The sequence below is a fragment of the Euprymna scolopes genome, chromosome 8 (assembly GCF_053919585.1).
Source record: "Euprymna scolopes isolate OS-2025 chromosome 8, ASM5391958v1, whole genome shotgun sequence".
Taxonomy (NCBI): Eukaryota; Metazoa; Mollusca; class Cephalopoda; order Sepiida; family Sepiolidae; genus Euprymna; species Euprymna scolopes.
Genome location: NC_136489.1, coordinates 124,721,932 through 124,748,587, shown reverse-complemented (window position 1 = coordinate 124,748,587; position 26,656 = coordinate 124,721,932). Strand labels below are relative to the sequence as shown.

Here is a 26,656-nt window from a genome sequence, read left to right as displayed (position 1 = left end):
CTCTCTTTCCACGTCCTTTTTGATGGCGACAGACATGTAATGTTTTAACCTATGTTGAATAAATTGAATTGGTCAGGTGAAATTTCCATGAACACACCACCTTTGCAAGGGATTCCCATTCGTGAAACATGACCAAGGTACTGCTTCCTTGCTGACTACAACTTGCTTGCATTCAAATACAATGTCAACAAATTCTTGTAATGACCCATACTATAGTAATTTAATAACAGCTGTATTTTCTGACATAAAAAGTTATTTTGTCAGATTTTCAAAGTCAGACCCAAACAGCAATTTATTTGACATAAGGATATATGATTCGGACTAGCTTATTTTTCCATTTAAAAAATTTGTTTGTTTTACTTCCATTTTGTTATTAGTATGAATATTTTATTTTACTTCACATTTTTTTTTTTAAATACTTATTCCAGCTAAGAAAATTTCATTTACTCACCAAAACAAAAGGAAATTATTGTGTGCAATTATTAATGATAGGATGATTTCAATATTCACCACCACCCCTGCTCCCAATTCTGATACAATTACCGATTCTGTTCTAAATTCTAAAATGTTTAAAAAGTAGAATTGTATAGATCAGGAAAAATTGATTTTGTAAAAGCAGGTAAATAAAAATTTTAAAAATAAGACAAAATCCCAAATTAATCGCTTTCTGATTGCTATCTCTTTCTCCCTGCAGGTTAAATAGCATCACTACATGTGGTGATATTTCCTTGTGTTTATGATGAACTACTGAAAACGTTTCCTTTCCTTTTTTTATTACCTTTGATTGTCTATAAACAGAGAGAGAGAAAAAGAAAGACAGAAGCAAGAGTGATAGATATTGTATAAAATAAGAACAGAGAAGGGAGGAAAAGAGCAACATTCATTGAGAGTGATAGAAATTCAGCAAGAGTCATTTGGTAGGTTCATTGCAAATTTCAAATAATTAGAACAATATTGAATTATTACTGAGCATAACTCCATCTCAAAACTTCAGAATATTTTTTCAGCATGTATTAAAATATGTATTAAAATATGGAGGTAAAAAGCTTTCAGAGAAACAAATTTTGATTAACTCAGCTTTAGTATAATAATAATATATCAAAGCATTTAAAAAATATTTAAACTATGAAGAATTGTATCATAAGACTGCAACTACTACATTTTTAGATAATCCAGGCACGGGTTGTGATTACACAAAGAAAATACCACATATACCAAACTTACCACTAGGCAAGGCAAACGTTGCATACTCTGTGAAAAAAAAGCAAGGGAATTCTCCTTTCCGTTGCCTAAGATATGTTGAGATTTCTCTGCGAATATCAGTAGCCAAATCGGGGCTAGAATGGGATGGAAGACGCTTGACCACCTTGGACGCCATATCCGTGGCGGTCAGCAAAACTGCAAGCAAGTCCTCACGCTGGAACCGGATTGCTAAGTGTACCAAGGTGTATCCCACCTCAAACGCACTCGGTCTTTTCAGTAAGGTTACCTCGTCCTGAGTCATCTGACGGGCAGGATTACCCCCCGAAGCAAGGTAAGTCTCTACAGCGTCAGGGTCACCGTCGACAACGCCTATGCAGGCGTTCAACCAAGACCAGTCTTTATCACGTAAGCGCTTCTGCAAAAGGCGCAACCGTCTCTCTTCAGTGCGGTTGTCTTGTTCATTTGGTGTGGCTGGCAAAGCCGCTGTTGCCCCAACTTGCTGCTGCGGATCAAGAGGTTCACTTTTATGGATATAAATGGACGAATGGCTGTTTGTGGTGTTTGTTGAAGTTTTAAGCGAATCTGAAATTTCTCGGGATGATGATACAAGGGGGATGCTATGACACGACGGGCTGCCTTCTGTCGTGGCAGACTTGCTAATTCCACAGATTACACACTTGAGCGACTTAGGCCAGTTGTCGAACGTGCATGCTTTGCAAGTCCACTTGCCGAGCGAGCGTGTGAAAACCGTGGAAACGGCTCGATTTTTATCATTGTAAAAGTCTTTGGCAGTTTCAGGAGAATTTGGAGAGTTGCGTTTGGCCGCGTTATTACTGCCTTGGTCATCGGTGTTGATAGAAAGAGGCTGACCCTGGACGTGGAGAGCAGACAGGTTGCACACACTGGCAGTCGTCGGGGATTGTTTTCGAGTTGCTAGACACTGTGTGCATTTGACCGCTCGGGGCCAATTCAAGTAGGTGCACAAATGACACGCCCACTTGTCCGTCCAAGGGGCAACAAAAGTCGGGCTTTTACGACTGCTGCTGCACTCAATAAGATTTTGTGTAGAGCTTGTGTTAATGATGGTAGGTGCATGGCTGTTGGTTGATGAGGACATCAAAGATGCCATTTTGTAGATGTCCTGCTCACTGTTAAATGTGTCGTCAGTGATGATCTGTGGTGTCCGCGATGCACGGCACAATGTGCACCTCTTAGCAGCAGGGAAATTCTCGTATGTGCAGTAGTCACAAGCCCATTTCTCGGTCTCGTTCATTTTCCTCATGTGGTCACAATTAACTAAAAAGACAAAAAAAAAAGAAAGAATCAGCAGAGAATAAAATCAAAATCTTTAAAATAAATCATTAACAACATCAATAAGTATCCTTATTCTTTGGTAAACGTTCCCATCATATACCCGGTTCAAACATGGTACAAATTTAACTTACTGTTATGGGGCAAGCTGATGTACCCATTTTAGGAATAAACTAGCCTGGGTGCCCGCCATTGCCCAGGTGTTCGGAGGTGTATGTTGAGCAAAAAAAAAAAAAAAAAGTGGTAGTATGCAGGCAGGCTCAAACCCATACTGTGAAGGAGGAAAAAAACGTAACATCTTTGCTGTTGCATCCATCGCCAAACCGAAAGTGATGAAGGTTTAAATTGAGGTTAGTCAATTGAAAAGAGGGGATGACTTTCGAAAATATCACAAAAATAATAAAATAAAAAATAAAAAAATCGGCCTCTCCCTGTAGAAAAGTGCTCAGTTGAGGGTGAAGGAATTAATGTTTTTAGCCAATTTTTCAATATTTGTCATCCGCTTCAAAACGAAACCGATCTCATGAAAATCTGTCACCTCTGTTGAAAATTTTAGGCATACATGATGATTGCAACGTCTTGTCAGACGAGTGACACTCCCTCAGACATTTAAAATCTATGAGCCCAAATGCCTGAGGGAGTATCTATACAAAGATGATGTTACAGAGTCTTAGCTTTGTACGACAGCTAAGTCTCTCTCTCTCAGTTCAAAATGTTGAGATCCAGCAACAAGCAAGAGCAAGATAGCCAGCAACAAATTAAACTGCAGACCAGCTTAATGCGGGTACTGGTCTCCCGCTTTATGGTTTTTTAAATCAGAGATTTGCTTCTCCTAGAAAGGTTGCCTTCACCACGGCTTACGGGAGCCCTCTCCACCCCAATACACATATACACACACACAAATATACACGGTGCTAGTTGGCCGTTGACCCAGAAAAAGAGTTCATTCGCCCTTTGGAAGGTCTTGTTTTTAATCCTCCAGGGAGACTAGCCGCCCTCCTCACCAAACAAGTCTGGTGGGGGAACCAGTTTAGTCGCCGGTGACCCGACCATGAGGCAGGTAGTACTGGGTTACATGGTACCAGTAGCATATGACATGACCTGACACATTAGGCATACATACGTACATACATACATACATTTAAACAGACACGTAAGATTTATATTGTAGATAGATGGACTTAACCAGAGAGAATAAATATAGTTATATTTAAATGTTTCTACTAGCCATTCTCACCATACCTGGCCTTCGGGTTGGGATCAGAGTGTAGTATCTGTTATGATGCTATGCTAAGTTAATTCTGTCCTTAGTCAGTGATTCTGTCCTTAGTGAAGGGGAAACCTTCCCAAACTAAGGCAATTTTTAATTTTTGACTCCTAACCCAGAGTACTTTTTTTCTGAGGGTGCTAGATACCTCCTCCCTCCCCGTTAAAAACATTACAGTAAGGATCTGATGTTTTTTAATAACACTAACCAGTATGGACAAAAAATAAAAAAATCTTTGTTGTGACTCACTACTACCATTATTTTATTTAGCATCTCTCTCCACATGGGCTGCACATTGTTGTTTTGATTCCCCCCCCCCCCGCCCGGGGTTCCTTACTACACCACCTACACACACCCGGGCAACGCCGAGTACTCCTCCCCCCCACTACTAGCATTTTTTTTTTAAACACCTCTCTCCACCCAGACTTCCTACAGTTATTTTAACTACCCCCCCCCACACACACACCTTTCCACACCCGGGCAACGCCAGGTACCCCCCCCCTAGTATTATATAAATGATTTTTTGAGGTTAAGAATACTTCAAACAAATTATAATTTTGTCCGTACTTATGTTGTAACATGGAACTATTCGGTATCACGACTGACATATTCTTGTTTATAATTTTAAAAGATGACCTTATAAAGTTATAGAAACCTGACCTTCGGGTTAGGATCAGAGTGTGGTATCTGTTTTGATGTTACACTATGCTAATTCTCTTCTTAGTAAGGCAATTTTTAATTTTTGACATCCAATCCAAAGTGCCCTTTTTTGAGGAGCCAGATATCCCCAACCTCCCTATTAAAAACGACTGTGTTAGATTTTGCTCTCATGGGGAAGCAAATAAATAGGAACCAGTCTCACTATTCATTTGGCGTCAGGTTGCAATGACCAACACATGCTAATCGAGGTTCCAATCTCAATAATGTGTTTAGCAGAAACTGGGTCATTTGGGTGGTCTTTTATCTAGGAGGTGGAGGTATTCGCTTTAGGTAGTCCTGGGAAGGTCTTACCTTGCCTCTCCTCTTCAGAAGTTCATCATTTGCACCCACCACTACTACCATTTAGCCCCAAAAGTCCCCAAGGCCTTAACATATTTAAATTTGAGTTCAGCACCATACAAAACTGCTAAATAGACATACACAGAAAATTCTGGACAAATATGGTAAAATAGTCCGAAAAATGGAGTGCTTTTATTGACCCTAAAAGAGCCCCTGTGGCACACACCCAAGAGTTACCGAAGTATAGACAAACAAAATTATATAGAAATCAGTTAGTTACAACTTTTCAGAAAGTTTTATAAAATCCAAGACATCAATTTTTTTTTAATAAGCACAAAAATGTCAATTTTAGCCATTTTAACCCGAAAGACACCCCTAGCAGGGAGGAGGAGGGGGGGGAGGTGGAGTTTTCCCGGAAAATCCGTTCTGTTACTTTTTTCACTCATAACGTTTAATGTTTGTGCAAAATTTCAAAAAATTCCAAGGCGTAGTTATTGAGAAAAATGCGGACGGACGAACAAACAAGGGTGAATTTACAGGTCCATCCTCCTTTTGTTGGGGGGGGGGGGCGAAATCAACGAGTCAGTTCGTTAAAAAAGGCCAGAAAGGAGCAAAATAGTGATACATAAACTGTCATGCCATTATAACCAAGAAGGAGAGCACACTATGATTGGCATTCCTGAATTCTATTGACTTGCTAAATTATTGCTTATTTCAAAGTAAAACAATATTTCTAAACAGAATAATTCATTATCTTTATCTTTACTATTATGTAAAAGGAACTGTGTGTGTATAGACTCGAAAACGGCTGGACCGATTTTTATGAAATTTCACATGCAGATACTTTATGTGCTTGGCAGTGTTCTAAGATAGATTTTGGATCGGAATGTATTCAATAAGTATCGATAAATCAAAATAGTCTGATGAAAGAAAGAACAGACGGTTTTGACCAAAGTTAACACCTTACACAGCCTAACATCACAAATGCATTTGAGAAGTTTTATTACCACACAAGATTATTCCACTTACCTAGATCTTTACTTTATAGCTAACGGTAATAATTAGGCAAGATGAACTTGCTTCCCCCAAAGTAGAAAGTTTCTAGGGAATATCAAATTCACATGTGGTCTCCAGTTGCATGTATATTTTAGCTAGGGGAGATAATGTTAGGTTTTTGCAGTTCTTGCAAAGAGGTGCCAACGTCCTACATACAGAGCCTGGAATTCCAAAAGCTAATAGGCAAGGACCTGTTCCTCCTTCCCACTTCCTCAGAGATGTTGCAAGTCGATCTCTGCTCTATCATTTTCATGGCAGACGCTCGACTGAGCTTCAATCTATGATTTCCACCCTCGCAAAACATATATAACCAATAACATGGTACAACAATAACAAGTGAAAATTGGTCAGCCAGAATCAAATTTTAATTTGTCGGCTTAAATACTATAGAAAACTTTGACAAGTTTATATATGAGATTTTATTTCAATTACAGTCTTTATGAAAACAATTATAGCTATCATGAAAACATTTCAACTGATCCATATTTCAAAATACACCCCACATACATGAATACACATTTCTTTAGAGAATAGTAACACAGAAAAGTTTAACAAATGTGTACTCCATATATGAAAACAAAGGGGTTTCTTAACATCTGTATGATGGGGGGAGGGGGGAAATAAAATCCAAACTGGCCAGATTTATGCACTCAAGTGACATGACATTGTACGTTTTCTCCTTCAATCTTTTATTTTTTAACATTGCTTCATTGGCTTTCAATTGCTTAAACTACATGACATTCACAGTAATTTTCCAAGTTGCACCCCCCCCTACTGGTAGCTAATAGTATACTAAAATACCCGTCCCAGGATAGGTAAAATTCCTTGAACAGAACAATTTCCTGCCATTTTCACGTTCCCTTAGAAAGATTAAAATGAAGCTATAATGCTACGAAACCTTATGTCTAGAATCCTTACTCAAAATTTTATAAAAATCCATTACATGATCTTGAGTAGAGAAAATGTCTCGTGCTAAAGATTAAGGGGTCTTAAGAAATTCAAAACTAGGAAGCTTACTTAGTTTGTGTCTAATGACTGCGGATCAAATTTTAATGCAAATCTCAAATATTTGAATTTTAAAATGGAAAGTTGCGTCCATATTATTCCCCCTCAACCATTTATAATACTCCAAAGTAACTTAAATTTGAGAAATATTTATTGATATCTAATACTTATTGTTAAAATTTCAAGAAAAATGGGTAGTAAAAGTTTTAAAAAAAAGGGGGGGCTTAAACCCTATTTTTGTCCTCTTTGCATAAAACTAAATCAAATATTGCCCACATTACAACCTCTAATGCCGAGCAGCTCTGTTCCAAAATTCATAATGATCGGTTAATTAGTTTAGGAGTGAATCCTGTACATACAAATGTATAAACACATACCTAACGTAGATAGAGTGAGGGACAAAATCCAATTCCACTAGATTTCCGGTGGGGGGGGGGGGGGAGACCGCAACTAAATCTTTCAAAAACTTCTTACTCCCAATTCAAATTCCTCACCAAAGCTTGAAAATCGTTTGAAAAATAAATCCAAATTATGACTCCAAAGTTGGTTTATAAAATAAAAATTTTTTCAAATTAAAATAAAATACACTCTGGATTCCGGCAAAATTGCCGATTTCCAACTTCTGAAAACAAAAACATTGGGTTTTTTTTTTTTTTAACTATTCTCCAAGAAAAAAAAAAAAACGATTTATTTTCCATTCTTGCACTTGAGTCAAGATGACAAATGGATCCACAAAAACATTACTGACAAGGACGTCAAGAATACAAGGCAATTTAGTTGTTCAAAACAATATTAATTATTCTTCTCAAAGTTATAGACAATGGTAATATATCTCAGTGAAGAGAAGAAAATAATTGAGCAACTCATGCAAGGAGGTTGTACGCCATTTTAAAAAAACAAAAAAGGAAAAGAAAAAACGTGATGAGAAGTAAAAAAAAAAAAAAAAAAAAAAGAATGAGTGTGTGTGGGGGGAGGAGATGTATGGGAAATACTTCAGACTGAATTGGCTTCTCTTTTCTTAAGCTAGAGAAATAAATATAATCAGATGAACATGTTCAATGTTTATTGTTTCCTGCTAAGACGAGGAGATTGAATTCTTGTTCACCGAGTGGACAATGCAAATAAGATTCACATTGAAGGCACAAGTCAAAGCAGCAACTTGATTATTTCCTTCGTTTTTTTTTTGTTTTTTTTTTTTCTAAGAAACAAAAAACGACAGAAAAGTAGATTTTCATTTATTAAAGCTTTCTCTATAGAGTCTTTGAAGATCTGAAGACTAAAGATAGCAGACATGCAGATAAACTAAAAGTAATTGAAATTGAGAACAGTTTGAAATAAAAACACTGGTCAAAAAGTTATTCTGGATCATTGGTCAGCTATCAAATTATACAGAATGAGAGGAATACCCGTCCCATGACGAGTAATATTAATTTCTCCAAAAAGAACAATTTTGCAGCACAATTACGTCTCCTTATGAATCTTAAAATCAATACCGATGTATTAATAACATTGATATTCTATATTTATTTTTATAAAAATTCATCAAATGATTTTGATTCTAGAAAATGTCTAAAGCTTAAATGATCTTAAGAAATTCAGGGAATCTTGCTTAATTGATGTCTAATGACTATGGATCAAATTAAATGAAAAACTGATATATTCGAATTTTCAAATGGACTCTTTAAAATACTCCAAATAGACTGACATTTAAGAAAAATCTATTAATTTGAAATCTCACAAAAATCAAAGATATCTGAATTTTCATGTTTTCTGTTTTAATCCTCTTTCAATGAAACTGAATCAAACTAAATATAGCCCACATTTAAACTTCTTATGCCTAGCAGCTGTGTTCCAAATTCACGATGATCAGTTAATGAGTTTAGAAGTCCGTCCTGTACATACAAATATATATAGCATAGCTAACCTTATACAGATCGAGACTAGCAGAGGCACTCTGCGTTGCCCGGTAAGTAAGTGAGAACCATGTGTACTGATGCTCCTAGCCCTGAACCTCCATATTACCACTTTTATATTATACTTTTAATTTGTAAAGACATAGTTGTTGTTTATGAATGTTCAGCATAAATAAAGTAACTAGAATATAATTGTTTAAAAAAAAATCTATGATATAAAACACCGTCTCCATGTCTGTGTCTCCATTTTTTTTTTTTTTTTCAAACTGTATCTCCTCTGAGATACAAGTTCACAAAGTGGCACGAGGCAGATGAAATGATTGCATTTTTTGTTAATCATTCTTTTATGGGTTGTTAACCTGTAAAAATAGCTGCTATGGGGTCAAAATTGAAAAAAATTGGAATTTGGTAGGCGTAAGTAGATTTGAAGTGATTTTGCGTGTTCAAATATAAATTTTTTTGGCTGTGAAAATAATTATATAATCTCACACATTCTGAAAATTCTATTACTAATTGCTTGCTAGGTTAGCGTGTTGAATGGCATCGTCGTGGCGAGTATAAAATTCCTACTTGTGAGACATCGGCTTGAGTTATAACTGGTTGGATGACTACATCCTTTGTTTGAGACAATGTAGGTCCGTTCAATAGTCGGATTTCGCCGCGGTTTGCTTGATCTGTGATAGTTAATAGACTTTCTTCAGTGCTGTGATGCATTTGCTCAGGTGGCAGAGTGCTCGCCTGGCATGTAAGAGGCTCAAGTTTTGAATCCCAAGTTCGGATATGTCTAACTGATGAGCCCAAATGAGGGTGAAACTAATCTTGGATTTCCTGCTTGTTGGAAGTCATGGTTCTTGTGCGCTGCGACGTTGTTTGGCTGTGGAAATAATTAGATAATCTCTTACATTCTGAAAAGTATAAATTTATACGTTAAAGTTGATTTGTTTTGTTTCAGCTATTTTTCATCCATCTGTTGATAGCTCAAATAGTTGTGATTAAGGTTAGAATGCTAAATGTTTTTGTTTCGATTCTAATTGATGACACCTTAGTCATATTTTTTTTTTCAAATTTTGAAATCATTGCTGTTTATTGGGTACTATATAATAAATAGAAAATTGGGTACTATATAATAAATAGAAAATTGGGTACTATATAATAAATAGAAAATTGGGTACTATATAATAAATAGAAAATTGGGTACTATATAATAAATAGAAAATTGGGTACTATATAATAAATAGAAAATTGGGTACTATATAATAAATAGAAAATTGGGTACTATATAATAAATAGAAAATTGGGTACTATATAATAAATAGAAAATTGGGTACTATATAATAAATAGAAAATTGGGTACTATATAATAAATAGAAAATTGGGTACTATATAATAAATAGAAAATTGGGTACTATATAATAAATAGAAAATTGGGTACTATATAATAAATAGAAAATTGGGTACTATATAATAAATAGAAAATTGGGTACTATATAATAATGAATACAAAATCTGCATAAATTTAAATATCATATTTAAGTGTATTTTCTGACCAAGCAATGCGAGGTGCTCTGTTAGAAAAAAAAAAAATATATCCTTAGATTTCTTATAAAATTTTACTTGAGTTGTGTTTGATCTTTATATAGGTCTTCGTTTTCAATTATCTTCTCTGATAAGCATCAACTGGAACTCTAGTCATGCCAGATGGAATCCGAGGAAAATTTTAATGGTCTCATTAAATTACTTAAAAACTTAACATTTATTGAAACTTGTTTAAATTTTCAGTTAACATAGTTATGTAACAACAAAGAAAACTTATATATATATATATATATTATATATATGTGTGTGTGTGTGTGTGAACTTTGGATTTGGTTTGTTAGTTGTTTTACGGCATATCAACCCTTTTCAGGTTATTTAATGCGGAATCCAGTGATTTTGAAGAAAAAATTTTTTGTAATAGAATATTTTTTTTTTTTTTTTTTCAAGTCAGCTTCTATTTAACCCATAGTTGGGACCCTAACAGGTACTACCACTCCGGATCAGAGTGGACCTGGGAGCAATGGCAATTAAGGGATGGCTCCACACTCCCCAAAGCCCGCAAGCTGGGGCCTTACCATCGGATATAGTTTAAGGTCATATCCAGGACTGTGTGCTTTGGAAGTTGCTTCCTACACAGATAAGAACGTAAGTTCAAAGGATATGTCTGTAGGTTTAAAAATATATTAATTATAAAAATATTATTATAAGACCCCTTTATGAAAATTATGGTGATGTCTGTTGTTTGTTTTACGGCATATCAACCCTTTTCAGGTTCTTTAATGTCAAATCCAGTGATTTTGAAGAACAATTTTTTAATACAGTATATTTGTTTTTTAAGTCGGTTTTTATTTAACCCATAGTTGGGACCCTAACAGGTACTACCACTCTGGGTCAAAGTGGAGCTGGAGCAATGCCAATTAAAAGGTGGCTCCACACACCCCAAAGCCCGCAAGCTGGGGCCTCACCATCGGATATAGTTTAAGGTCATATCCAGGGCCGACGTCTGTTGTTGAATACTATCTGACTGTTCGTGCCCGGTTAATTACTATTAATGAAATTCATTTTCCTAACTTCTTGTTCTAATTCCTGAGAGTCTGGGCATTGAATGCCAGTCTACAAAGTCAATGATAACTTTGAGTGGGTTTGAATCTCTCAGATGGCTGTAATTATCACTTCCTACACTGAAGAAAACATAAATTTGAAACAGATGTCTGCAGGTTTAAAAATAATGATTAATATTTTTTTTTTTTAAATATTATTGTTATATATGTTTTGATAGTAAAATATCTATAATTTTAAGGTATATATTCAATGAAATTAATTTTTTTTTTTAAATTGCCACATTTATTTAAGATCAATAATATATATTTCCCCCAAAAGCTCTGGCTTTGATGGAGGGGAGACTAAAACTTGCTATGGTTTCCAATGATCTGAAATAACAGCAACAGGAGACTTGATTCTAAATATTTCTCATATTCTCCCTCTTTTGGAAATATGCCACATTTATTTATTTATTTAGTCACTTGTCATCCCGTTTTTTAAAAAATGGAATTGCCCACTTGTTGAAGATAAGATACGAGCAAACAAGCAAGCAAGGTTCACAGTTTTTAAATTATATAGATACTAGTAGGACCCGTTAACCGGCGTTACCCGTGGTAGACAACAGAAAGAGTCTTTTTATAATTTTGAAAGAAATATTGTTCACGGACATTTTTCAATATATATGCCTATAAGAAAATAAAATTGTGAGAAATTAGGCAAAAACAAGTTATTTAGGTTTGTGATCTATTTGCGTTTAAAAATAAAACATTTAACATTAGTTATGTTTTTAAAGTACACAAAAATATTTTTCAATATATATAAATAAAAGCAAGAAGAAATTGCATTTTGCTTCGTGACCTGTGTTTAAAAATAAAAACAAAACATTTAATATTAGTTATTACCCATGCAAGCCCTCAAGAAAAATTTTTTTTTTTTAATCAAGCAACCCCCTATAAGAAATGAAAATGGCATCGAGTACCCTTTCGAGTGATGAGAAAAAGAAAATTATAGGTAGTAGCCAGGCTCGAACGTGTAACACTAAGGCGAAAAGAAGGTGAAAAAAAAGAAAACACTTTAGTCACCTGGCCCATGGTGAACTTATGATGTTACGGGCCTTCGAAATAATGCCTGGGAGGCGTGAATGCATAAAATGAGTAAAAAAATTTAGCATGATGACGAAGCTCCTCTCTTTCTTTCCGTGTATACTTGCTTAATCAAATAAAATGAATTCATACTATGGCTACGAGAATGAAGATGCTCCTTTATCTCTCTCTCTCTATATATATATATATATATATATATATATATATATATATATATATATATATATCCTCTCTCTCTATCTTCATGTGCATCTGCGTCCATAGTCTCTCACTCGCTGTTCTGTAAAACCTCCAAGTTCATGCTTATATGCTTGCTTGTTTATGCAGTAAAGAAAATGTAATAAACATTAATATAGTAAACAAAGTATTATATTTAGGAAAAAAAAATAAAAAATAAAAACAATTAGTTTGTTTAAGGTTAAAATAATTGTAGGGTGTAGAGAGAGCAGCCATGTTTGTTAAGGTTTAGCATGTTCATTTATTTAAGATGTGTATTCCCGAATAAGCGATTTGTCAACTCACAGCCAATGAGAATCGTCAAAACTGTATAAGGGAGAAATTATTATTTTTGTAACGGGAAAAGGAAAGGTAATAGTTTCTGTAGGAGTTTATGGACCAGTTACGAAGGTAGACAGGGCGGTATATGTATAATGTGTATATTAGTTCCTGGTGTTGACTGGTGGCAGTATGAGGACTTTAGATTTAGAGGGAAAAGTAGTAACCACTTCCTCTAAAGATGGGGAGATTGTGATGATGGCGCTCCTAGGATACAATGTAGGATTTTTTTTTATAACGACTAAATATGTCTAAAATGTTGTTCTAAAGTTACATAAGAGAGTGGCTAATACTGTTAATATAATACATTTGTATGCGGCATCTGTTTTTGCAACCCTACGGTACTTTGGTGCAGAGGGGAATTTCTGCAATCCAAATATTATATACGAAGATAAAGATATACATATACGCAAGATTACTGTTGCTATATACAAAAAAATAAATTGTTTTTGGTAGAAGTAATCAAAAGTGCTTTGTAAATATCATCACCTCCAATAACAGTGTATTAAAATCTCTTCTCATTCCTTTTTTTTTTTTTTTTTTTTTTTTTTACACAGGGATCACCACTTATCAAGGCCCGGAAGCCACTCAAGGATAAGGGTTATTGCAAGTACATTACGCTAGTGTGGAGATTTGATGAAGTGTTTACTTAAGGGGGCGGTTCATTAGGAATTTGTTAACATTGGACTTGAAGACATCCAACAGGTTCCTCATTAAACATTTTGAATGGTGAATAAGCTCATAAAATAAATGTTTTTTTTTTTTTTAAGATAAATAAAATTCTCATTGTATCACAAAATGTCTCCGGGCACAATGAGTTTGTAGAGACTGTTAAAACTAACAAGGTCAATTCAACAAAATACGGCTGAAACTAAGTTTTTCAATAAAATAAGAACGCCTTATTTAGACGTTAAATGATAAGCAATTCTTTACAGAAGAAAAAAAACAAAAAAAAACAAATAAGAATAAGAATATTAAAATATAAGTTTTTATTTCGGAAATTGTTTTAAAATAAAGATTGATTGCATTATTCAGACTATCATTTTCATTTTAGATGTTACCCTCACAACGTTTCGATCGATGTAACCTACGACCTTCTCCAGGTGTATCTTCAGATGCAAGGGCCTGTGGAATATCGGATATAAGTGTTAAGTAATAATCAGTTCTAAATGATAATCTTTTGGAGTGTGCAGGTTAAATCCCCAGTGTAGATGATACTAAAAATAACATTATTAATTGCTTAAGACATTTACCCGGTCAGAACTGATGGAATGAGAGCAAGCTATGACCATCGATTAAATAAAAGGTCCCGTCTGAAATTCAATAGATTCCTGAATTTGATAAAAGATAAAAAAATTTTAAGTTTAAAAGAATGAAAAAAATATTAGAGGTTGGCCGAAATGTGAGAATCACATCCAAAATGATGACAGTGAGACCTGTGGAAATTCCACAGGGGACTCCTTCATATGTAATATATTGATGTTGGCATTATTTGGATGTTCAATGTAAATGGAGACGCTCTAATATTATTGTAGCTCTTTTGTTAAAACTTCAAAAGTATTTATCTAAGCTAGCAGGGACGCCCGGCATAGCCCGGTGATAATGTACATTTAAATATGATATTTTAATATATTTTAATTCTTGCAGATTTCGTATATATTATTATTATTATTATTATTATAGAGTTAATGTTCTATTGATTTTTATATATTATAAAGTTGTGATTTCAAAAATAAAAAAAATATATCCATACGACTTGGATGCATCAGCTTGAATTCAAATCGAAACCAAAACGTATGAAAAAATCTATGTATATATATAGAGTTCCTTCAGCTGTAATTGAAACCAAAACCAAAGCTTATGAAGAATTATTCATAAAATTATTTATATATAAAAAAAAATATAGATTACTGGAGTGCCATCAGCTATAAGCGAAACCAAAACTTGAAGAATTCTTGGTAAAATTATTTATTACAAAAATTGGAAGTCCATAACAATTAAACGACAGTCACTCAGATGATAACACACAAAATAAATAACACACACACACACACACACAATCCTATTAATATATAGATGACATTTTTTTTTTATGAATAAATGTTTCAAAGACTATTTTAAAATCTTTGAAAAGATTTATGATAAAAACGTAATAAACAAATACAGAAATTTAAGATCATAGTGAATGTTAGCAAGACCAAAGTGATGATCAGTGGCTGTAATGTTGAAAAACTTACAGAAATTTGAGAGGTCCCATGCTCAGTTTCTTGAAAGGGAGTCGGGTATAATTCATTTTTGTTTTGTGCTATTTATAAGCATTAGGTACACAAATAGTACAATGGAATTGCTTGTAGGTTGAGAGATGATAAACAATTCGTGTAAAAACAAGTGTAAGAAAGTACAGGATGGAACGAAAAAAGTGTCGCCTTAAAGAAAACAACACTACAACTTATTTTAAAACTTCCGGAACTGGGAGCATGCCTTTTCCACAATCATTGACGGAAACTCCGCAAATACTTGGTGGATGGCGGCAATCAGGCTGGCTTTGATGTTGTGGGAGGTCATGTTGGTGATGTTCTCAATGTATGACCAAACGAAGTAGTCCAGCGGGTTTAGGTCAAGGGAGGATTGGGGCTAGTGAGAGAAGAGTACAAAGTCATAGCACTCTTTCTGAAGCCAAGCCTGGGTCTCTTTGGACTTGTGAGTCATTGCCTAGTCCTGCTGCTAGTGCCACACCCAGGGTCTGCCAGTGGTCATCTGATTGCACCAGGCGATCCATCCAGGTACACTTTGGTGTTGACTTTCAAGCCAACTTCGAAGATGTGAGATGGCATGATGTAGCTCTCACTTGAAACCAAACCAAAGACCATAACCGTGCCCAAAAACTTTGTTTTCATCATCCTGGGCATGTCCCTGTTATTTGTGGCAATCCAGCGATTCATTTTGAGGGTGCAAGTCTTTTTTTTTTTTTTACTTTTAAAATCATAAACATATTGGGCACAATATATTAATCAATAGAGAATTGGCACTATGATACTAAATATGAAATCTGCATAAATTAAAATATCATATTTAATTTCATTACCAGGCAACACCGAGTGGCCTACTAGCAGTTACACCCGGCTTTGCACAGGCCCTATGTTCATACCTTTACGTGCCTATGTCTATATTAAAAAGTGTGAATATATACGGTAATGCCTTTCTATATAATAGTCTCCCTTAACTATCATAGAGAATGTTGGTAGAGACCGCAGACGTCAATTCTTTTTTTTTTTTTTAACTTTGACCCCAATTTTCACCCCTTAGCATTTATTGTTTTGGGCTCAAATAGAATTATAAAGTTAGATTCCTGTCCAAGTAATCTATATCTAAAATTTCAAGTGTTTAGACCCAAAATTGGCGGAGGAGTTTTGGTAGAGTTCTCAAAGGTAAAATTGTTGAACTTTGACCCCTTTAACAACCAAATATCTGGCCGAAAACCGATTAAAAAGATTTCCCCAAATCTCAATACCCCTTATGCCAGATTTCGAGTCTGTAGACAGAACATTGACAGAGTTATTTGGTAGGAAAATGTACACAGACAGACACTTTCGCTTTTATAGATATACAGGTATATATATGACCATGTGTGTGCGCGGAATGGTCTCTACTAAACTACTGTCAATTTTTGGTCTACAGATGTGAAACTTGATATATAGGGGATTTGGATCTGCGGATGAAATTTGATTTGGTTTTTAACCAGTAAAAATAGCTATTAAGTGGTTAAAAATCGAAAAATTGGAACTTGGCAAGTGTAAATCAACTTAGAGTGCTCCTCTATGCATACATAAATATAAATTTATACGTTTAAGTCGGTTAATTTGTAAAGTTTTAATATGTATGTGGACTTAGCTACTAGTCTCTCACTCCTTGACAAGGTTCAAAAGAGAGTCGCAAATCTGATAGGCCCTGAACTGGCATCTAAGCTTCAGCCGATGTCCCATAGACGAAATGTTGCATCCCTCTGCCTGTTCTACAAGTATTTTAATGGTGAATGCTCTGACGAACTGCAAGCACTTGTGCCCCCACGACGTGAACACCCTCGACAAACCCAACAGGCTGCTAAATCCCACCCCCATACTGTAGAGATCCCTAGATGTAAAAGATCTTTCTACAGTAGTTTCTTCCCCAGAACCGCTAGACTTTGGAATTCCATTCCAGGTTCCTGCTTCCCCAACTGTACTGACGTGCAGAAGTTCAAGTGTAACGTGAACCGACATCTTGCTGCCCAAATCCCTACATAGTACCCAAGTAGTTGTTGCCCATGATAGTAGCCCCCTACAACAAAGTGGCAATGTGCCTTGTTTGGGGTGAAAATGTAATTAAAAAAAAAAGATGGTAGCAAATAATGCTGGTGAGCTAAATGATTTGGCTTCAATTCTAGCTGATGGCTCTCCTCAAGCCTTTTATTTTACTTTTAAAACCACTATATATTGGGTACAATACTCAATAGAGAATTGGTTGTTTAATCATACCAACATTTTGTGATCTTTGTTTGAATAATTTTTGAAGTAGTAGCGCTCGCAAGGGGGAATATAACCCTTGCTTCACTTGTTCTATAACTGTTGATGTGTTGAAAAAAAAAAAAAAAAAGGAAAACTAATTTCTAAAATCTAACAAATAAGTACGAATTTTTTTAATATTAAAACGGGAAAGATAAAAAATAACTGATTAGACAGTGCTTAAAACTATGAAAATTTTTATGAATTTTGATCGAGATACATTACTTCAAGAGAATTCAGATTGGAAAAGTCGATTCTGTAAAATGAATATTGTATTAACAAACACAACTCATTTTATTTCTTTTTGTGTTTTTTAAGGGAACCTCGTTTGTTCTGCTGGGTACTCAATTGATAACTGCCCCGATTCAGTCTCAAGAAACAATGGACACTCTTCTGTAAAAGAAGTTACACATGTAATTGAAAAGCCAGGGTTGCACAATCACCAACCACACCGCTTTTGAATCGGCACTGCTTGGGTCCAATGGCAAGGAGAGACCTAAGACTGACTGGCAACAATGTTAGGATAAGTGGAGAGAACATACAACACCTAGAAGTCCTAAATGGTCACCCATGTTAATACTAACCTGGTTCATCATTGTTTAACTTTGGTGATCTAATAGGAATCGGTGTGTCAATGGGATTATGTCATATATGCTGGAAACTAAAATGACCAGAAACGCTTTATTGTATTTATTTATTTTTTTTACAAATAAAAAATTCTATTTTAAGGCAATGATATTATGATATTAGACAACATAACAGGATAATTATCAATACCATATGGTTATAGGCATAAAAATGCTCTATGACTGGAATGGAAATTCTTTTTTAAAAAGGAGGTTTTACCTTGAAATATAAACATCTTTTAAATATTATCTTTGTTCTGATTCATTGCTGATAAATATTTAATTGATAATTATCGAATTCTTTAATGCCGTCAGTTTATCTACCTTTGTCTCCTGATTTTTTATCAGTGTCTTCAATTTAATATTGCTTTGTAACTTCTTTTAAATACCAAATTTTTATCCCCTTCATTATTAAAAAGGTATTTTAGTTTGCTTGAAACCTTGTGCATAAAGGTGTAAGAAAGTTAATATTTGAAAGGCGTGACATTGTAATATTATGTTGAAGACACCATATATAAATATTTAACTGGCAGTTCAAAAGAATACAATAGCCCCGGCAAAACATGAGAAAAGGTCTTAAGTGAATAAATCAATTTAAGGAATATGACTTTTAACATTAGACTAAACTATACTACAGCATCCTTATAATTGTTTTTAATTTTCTTTTTTTTTTTTTTTTTCCACATTATTTTGGTTTATTAAAAACCAAGCAGAAAACTACAAGATTATAATAAATATTTTAGAAAATTATTCTTTCTTACTAAGGAGTTCTGTTTGTCATGTAAAAAAAAATGATAAAAATTACAAGCTACAGCGTCAACAGAACTCTCCTCGTATGAAAAAAAAATTTTTCATTTACTGCTTAATATTTCATCACCAAAAGAATTTTTTTTTTTTTATCTCCAAAAATAAATGTAAACTTTGCTGCAGTATAATTTTTCTTCTTTGTCAAGCCTTGCCTATAAAAAAAAAAAAAAGATACACTGCCAAATAGATAGTTATGTTGTCATATATGAAAATAAAAAGGTGATGAATTCAGACTAAGATATCATTTTTTCAAGATAATTCAGATTAATGAGCTGACGACTACAGGCTGCGACCAATTTCTATAAATATTTATTCTATTGAATTGGTCGTACAGAACTGAATTCTCTTGAAAAGAAATTTATCTTGATCTCAATTCATCATAATTTGCAGAGTTTTATGCACTCTATCATAACTGTCATTTCTATGGCATTTCTATTATTATTTAGATATAACTTACCGAAATATTATAATGTACCATTATAAACTTATGTTTAACTTGTAATTCAGTATTAGAATAAAAGGGGGAGATAATTCAGATTATTTTCTACTATCATAGAATTATACAGTAGAATCTCGGGATACGGTGGCCCTAGGATACGTTTTGTTTTTCAGGTTATGATGTGGAATACAATGTTTTTGCGGGCACTGGTTACAGTATTTGCTCCACCTTACGGTGTTATTTATGTTATTTGATTATATACATGTGTATTATATATGGTACTGTATTTTGTTACTAATTTTTAATGCCATACCCCGGGATTCTACTGTATCTGAAATTGTTATTTTTATTTTTTTTCGACTAAACAGTTTACATATTTAATTCATTATAACAAGGCCAGATGTATGAATTCAGTTCATTCTTTATTCAGCCTGTCAATATTGGACACTGCCCGGTCACAGTGACATACAGAATTCTGGTAATACCTTTGTAATACCCAGGGCAAATTCCTTGATTGTATGCCACAAATACTTAAGCATAAATTCTAGTACTAAGAGATATGAGAAAGAGAGATAGCTTAAATACGATTGAATACCCTCTCCCCAATCTGGATACCTGGGTCTACCACTCTGTTGACCTCTCCCTTCTCACTTGTTCATGCCGTTGTCTGATGGACATGTATAAAAATTGACCAGGAAAATCTGATGTCTCGTCACAGAGAGTCACACTATTTTGTAATCATTCAACCGAGTAGTCACTTGATATTAATCAAAAGGCAACTCAGTCACTGTTCACTAGTTGTACACCCTTCAAGCAAGATAGCTGGACAGTCTCTGCCACCTGCATAGTTGTTCATTGCCGATTTTTGGATACCAACCATATAGTGCTCGATCTTGCACTAGATTACAGTTAATGTTCATCAGTTTATTAGGTTGGTGCAAAAATAATGTTTTTTGACGTTCAACTTCAAAAGATCATAACTCCTTTCACAATAAACTTTATTAATCGAAATAAGAACCATTAGAATCAACACATTTTTGCCAATGAAACACAAGTTTATCTATCCCATTAGCATAGAAATTCGGAGTTCTGGAAGCGATGAAGTCATTAAAGGCTGATTCGGCATCACCTCGACTTTTAAAGCATTTTTTGTGCAGGAAGTTGTCGAGATGCTTGAAAAAGTGATAATCGGTGAGCGAGAGGTCTGGTGAATATAGCAGATGAGGCAGAGTCTCATAGCCCAATTCATTCAGCTTCTGCAAGGTCAGTTGAGCAACATGCAGACGAGCGTTGTCATGGAGGAGAATTGGTACCTTCATATTGACCAATCTCTGGCACATATGTTGAAGCTTCTGGTGCATTTCGTCAATGACCCGTAAAGTAAAGCTGACAGCAGAGTAAGCCCTAGATAATCTCCTTATTGGTCATCTTTGTGATGGAAGCATAACTGCTCCCACTCCCTTTCTGCACACCAACTCCTTTTTCAAAGGTTGTTTTATTTTTTATTAACTTTCTTTGGTATATCATAACTTTAATGTTACAAAATAAATTGTCACATTTGCTTAGTAACTTTAGAAAAATAATTTAATGATAAATTATAGGTAGAAAATAAATATTTTTCTATTTTCATATTTCTTTGAAGTACATCAGTATTATTTTTTTTTTTAACTACAACTCGACATTCACCGTTAAATTGACAACTTTTATAAGTTTTTGGGTATGCTAAAAACGAATATCATATTTAAATTTGTGGCAAACAAGCAGCTTTCTCGCTATTAAAACCTTTATTCTCACACACACTTACAGCCATGTTTTATCCTGACTGAACAAGTACTAATGTGCATGCATTTTACAAAACACCCCCTCCCCATGTTAAGAATGGCGACAGCTACTGAAATTTATTAATACATTGAAAAAATTCTTAACATCCAGAAAATTACTTATCTGCACCAAATTTGAATGTGATATTCGTTTCCAGCATACCTGAAAACCTATAAAAATTGTCAAATTTAAAGGTGAGTGTTGACTTTATGTAGTTAAAGTAAAAATTTACCAGTCCATCTTCTATGTTATAAGGTCAGATATATCCCTTCATACAAAAATCAACATTTCATTCTGACTCCTGTAGAACAATTACAGCAAACACTTGTCTAGCTACAACCATTATCAACAATTTTACCTTACTCTTTATCTGTGCCTAAAACTAAACAAAAATTCCATGAACAAAGTTTTTTTGTTTTTTTTAGAACTGCCCATTTGTGGAACTCTATACCATAAGGCTGCTTCCCAGTTGACTACAACATGGTAGCTTTTAAATTCATTGAAAACACTTGCCCTCTTAAATAATCAAATTCTACCTAATTTCCACCACTATAGATCATCATGGTGTCATCTCACCAGCCACCTGACATTCATAAACTATTCATAAGCTCTTGTCAAATAAATTTCAAACAGATACAAGACTTGTACATTTGTTTTCATGTTTACTTCTGAAGAGACTAATTAGATTTCCACCCTACACCTTCCATTAGATGCACCTCTTTACACTCCCATAAATCACATTCAGGTTTTATGTCTGAATGATCCTGACCTTCATTTTGTCAGCAGTGATTGACCCACAAACCTACCCCAAAAACTAGTTGCTACTTGTAGTCAACACTATTGATATTTTTACAAGTTAGACCAGCAGACATCAAGAAGATTTAGCTCAAACACTCCAGGAAGAAAAAAAAAAAAAAAGTAAATATCAGATTAATCGGACCTTTTTAATATTTTTACTATTGAAACACATTTTGGCAATGGAAGGAGATCTTTCTAACATTAACTTATTAGCATTATCTGAGAAAACGAACATCTATAATATAAATCTCACCTGTCTGTTTAAATGTATGTATGTATGTCTGCCTAAAACTTTTGACAGAGGAAATGAATTTTCAAGAGATCCATATCGTTTTGGATGACAAATATCGAAAAATTGGCTAAAAAGATTAATTCCTTCAACCTCAACTGGGAACTTTTAGAGAAGGAGGGGATCGCCTTTTTCACTTATCAGAAACTTGTTTATGTTGAACTTGAAGACGACCATATTGTAGTCAGTTGGAAAGTAGGAAAACAGAACAGAGTTCCACAGGTGTGCAGTTCTAAGAAAGAAGCTTTTTAGTCTCAGTACATCTATTACATTGCAGTGGAAATCATGATTTCTGTGTGCAATGGCAGCAGTACATTCTGGAGAGAACCACGCCTGGCTGTTAGGTTTTTGCTGGAATTTATTGGAGGGTATGAAGCGGTCTATAGCTACAATTAACCATTCCATCAGGTCTGATACTATGGAGAACACATTCTTTTTAAACATGGAATGCAGAGGTAAATCTGATAGAAATGTACAAAAGCTATCCTAGTTAGCCATACAGTATCGATATACTGTACGATGGAGAGGTATGTCAGGAATTATTACATTTTGTTTTTATCTTAACTGAGACAACCGAGTGGTCAGAAGGTCTCAGTGGGGACAGAACGGAAGATTAAAAATTATAAAACTAGCGAAAAGAACCTTAATAAGACATGATAATGAATTATGGACAAAGAAGGATAGAAAACCCATTATGATGTTAAAATGGGATCTCTGGACTCTGCTTAAATAACTGACCTAGTAGGTTTGTACTTATTAAATAAGATGAATAAAAAAAAAAAAAACAGGTTTAAATGGAGGGCTATATAGAGATGATGCATTATTTTTAGTTAATTCAAGTGATCGAATAATAGCAAATACTAGGCATAAAATTAAACTATTCTTTAATGAACTTAAGTTAGAAATAACACCAGACTGTAATTGTAACCCTGAATCTTAATACTTATGAACCGTATCACAAACCGAACCAAACACTATTCTATATAGATTATAAATCTAATCATCTAAGAGTATGAAAAAAACAATTAAAAGAATATCTAAGACATCACAAAATGAAAATATATTCAATAAGAATAAGGATTACTATAATGAAGCTTTAACTAGATCAGGATATCATAATACATAAAAGATAGCAGGACAAACTACACGATATCATATAACATGGCCTTGAAAGGAATAAGAAATATAAAAAATAAAAATAGGTATAAAAATAATAAAAATAATGAAATTAAAAATAGTGAAGAAGCCTATATTAGTAATAATGCTATTAAGAATAAGAGAAATAAATGCAAAAAACAAGTCCGGTTTAATCCACCTTTCAGTTAACATATGCAAAATAATAATATATCCCTAAAGAATTTTACAAAATAATTGATAAGAATTTCCTGCCAGAAAATACATTAATTAAAATAATTAATAAGAACACAATTAAAATTTCATTCTAAACCACTGTCAATCTAAGTAAAACTATGATAGGTTCTAATAATGGTAAAATAAACAAAATAGTGAATAACAATAGGATAGAATCAGGTGAATTAAATATTGAAAAAAAAATGTAACTGTAGAATACCTAACGAATGTCCACTGGAGAGCAATTGCTTAATTTCTGAAATTATATACAAATGTGAAGTTAAAGTGGATAATAGTCAAAAGATATACCTAGAGGGAACTGAATGTTTTTTAATGACAGATACCCAAATCATGTTGCATCATTTGACATTCTACCAGAGAATGAACCAAATCGGGATGAGGATAATGATAGCAATAAGGATAGAACAAAAATAACTATTTAGAGGAACATTAGGTGATTGTGTAAGAGAACTATGTAAGAATAAAAAAGAATTTGAATTGAAATGGTCAATTGTTGATAAAGCTAAAAATATAAACCGAGTAAATCAAAAAGGTGTAATCTATGTTTACTTGAGTTATACCACCTAGTGAATTCCAAAGACGAAACTTTAAGAATTTAGAGGTTATACGAAGCCGTCTTCACACAAATAAATTCATATTAAATTTGATCAAAGTAACGGTTTATAATAAAAAACAATTTAAGGAATCGGTTAAGAATGAAATGTAAGTATGGTAAGAGAATGTTAAATGTAATACGAAGATTTTAGAATGATACAATAAATAAATTAATAGATCAAATTAACATATAGAAACTAAACTAATTATAATCTAAATAAGGGGAATAGAAATAATCATTATTGGTAGGTAATAAACACTTGTGTAATTTCAATAACACAAGAGGAAATTTTAAAAAATTAAACACTAAGTAACTCAAATATGGATCCAAATATAAAGTTGAAACAAACTAAAGTAGAGAAATTGAACCTAAATTGATATAAAGAAGATAAGGTTAGAACTATAAGTTAAAAATTAAGCAAAATATTAAGGTAGGAATATATGTAATATTGATAAAGAGATAAATATTGGAAAAAGAAAGTTATCTCCCTTACAATGGTATTTGGAAGATAATGAATAGTAAAGATTAAGAAAAAAAGAAAGAAAAAAAAAATTATATATATATATATATATATATATTGGATTTTTGGATTTTACCGTTATTGGATATTTTACCCTTCATCAGACTATCCATTCACGTGAAATCACCTTTTTTCTTCACCCTATTCCCTCTGCTTCACTATTTGTTACCAAGTAAGATCTATGACTTACTTGTAGTTTCATTAAATACTTTTGCAAGCAAAATCGGACCCGCATTTTGCTAAATCCTATCCTCTGATGAGAAGGAAAGTATTTCTTCGAAACTCCATGGATTAAGGACTATCCACTTATTTTGTGAGTCCTTTTTAAAATTAACTGTTTTTAACTCTTTTTCAAAGTGTTTTTAACATGTTTATCAACTACTAGTTCTTATATATATATATATATATATATATATATATATGACAGTAGAACCCCAGGATACCGTATTAAAAATTAATAACAAAATACAGTGCAGTATTTAATACACATGCATATAATCAAATAACATTATAAATAACACTGTAAGACAGGGCATCGTAACCAGAGACCAGAAAAACATCGTATTTCACATTGTAACCTGAAAAAAAGGTATCCTAGGGCCACCGGACCCCAGGATTCTACTATATATATATATATTTAAATAAGGGAGTAGTCACCAACAATGTGTATTTTTTTAACATTATTTTATTATTCCGTGTCTTGGTTTTTGATTGAGAATTATGTTTGGATCATTGTAATAATGTTTTTAAGTCATTGAAATTATATATATATATATATATATATATATATATATATAAGATCTAAACGAAAGTAATAATTTTTTTTAAGCAATGTAAATAAAAAAAAAATAGATCTTTTGGATCGTTTTTATAATTTTATTTCTAACAAATTAAATCAAACATTCAGCATTCAGTTTTTCCCAGATCAAATCTATTGCTGATGTGAGAATGACCATGTTTCTGAAATTTTTAGATGGGGATTGACAATTCATATTATTTGGATTATTCAGACTACTGATCTCATCTGGAGTGTTATTTTCACAACGTTTCAGCCGATGTAACCTCTGACCTTCAGGTGTATCATGTTGAACTCCCAAATCTTTCTGTCAAACTCGTAAATCCGTACAGAATGTCTAAAATAATCCTTTATTTAATCCACAGGGGGTAGCTTGCTCTCGTTACATCAGCCATGATCAGGTAGACATTCTAAATGATTCGCAATCGTATTTTTAAGTATCACCTGCACTGAGGATTGAACCTTCAATTTCCAGAATAGTGCAATTTACAACTGAATTTTAGTAAGTACTTTATCCGTTACACCACGAGTCTACAATGACAAGCAAACTACTTTAATATCTAAGTAGTATAAAGCATATACTTTTTTTTACACAACAATCCAATGATATGCAGGATAGCAGATATAAACTTGATCAGAAATCAATCGTGCAAACAATTTTTGAATCACATATAATCAAAGATAATATTCAAATAACGCGTTTGAGAATCATGCAATGCTTTCTGGATTTTCACATTCGTAAAATCACATCCAGTCAAAAACAGATTAAGGCAAGCCATTGGTCCTTATGAAGATCTTCTAACGACAATCAGGAGGTGCAAACTAAAATGGTTCGTCCACGTAACAAGAGGAGAGAGGCTTGCCAAGACAGTGCTCCAGGGAACAGTCAGAGGAGGAAGAAAGAAAAAAAAAGATAATATTGCAAAATGGACAGGATTGAAGCTGAGCAAGGCAGTCAAACGTGCAGAGGACAGGGAAAGACGGAGAGGACTGGTTGACAGATCATCTGTATCACCCCAACAGCAACCGCCACAGGGTAGGTGAAGATGAAGGAATCTCTAAAT

General features: G+C 33.7%; 1 protein-coding gene and 1 long non-coding RNA gene across 4 annotated transcripts in view; both read right to left on the bottom strand.

The window, feature by feature from the left end:
• LOC145283752 (ubiquitin thioesterase zranb1-B-like) overlaps nt 1-26,656 on the bottom strand; it is a 578,310-nt gene that overhangs the window by 138,580 nt on the left and 413,074 nt on the right. For all 3 annotated transcript variants that reach the window (XM_080132814.1, XM_080132813.1, XM_080132815.1), the window contains one exon: nt 1,225-2,499. In XM_080132814.1, the coding sequence (XP_079988940.1) occupies nt 1,225-2,485 (1,261 nt within the window). In that variant the 5' untranslated portion in view covers nt 2,486-2,499. The remainder of the gene's footprint in view (nt 1-1,224; nt 2,500-26,656) is intronic.
• Nucleotides 1-26,656, bottom strand: part of LOC145283756 (uncharacterized) — a 259,776-nt gene that overhangs the window by 145,308 nt on the left and 87,812 nt on the right. The window lies entirely within an intron of this gene.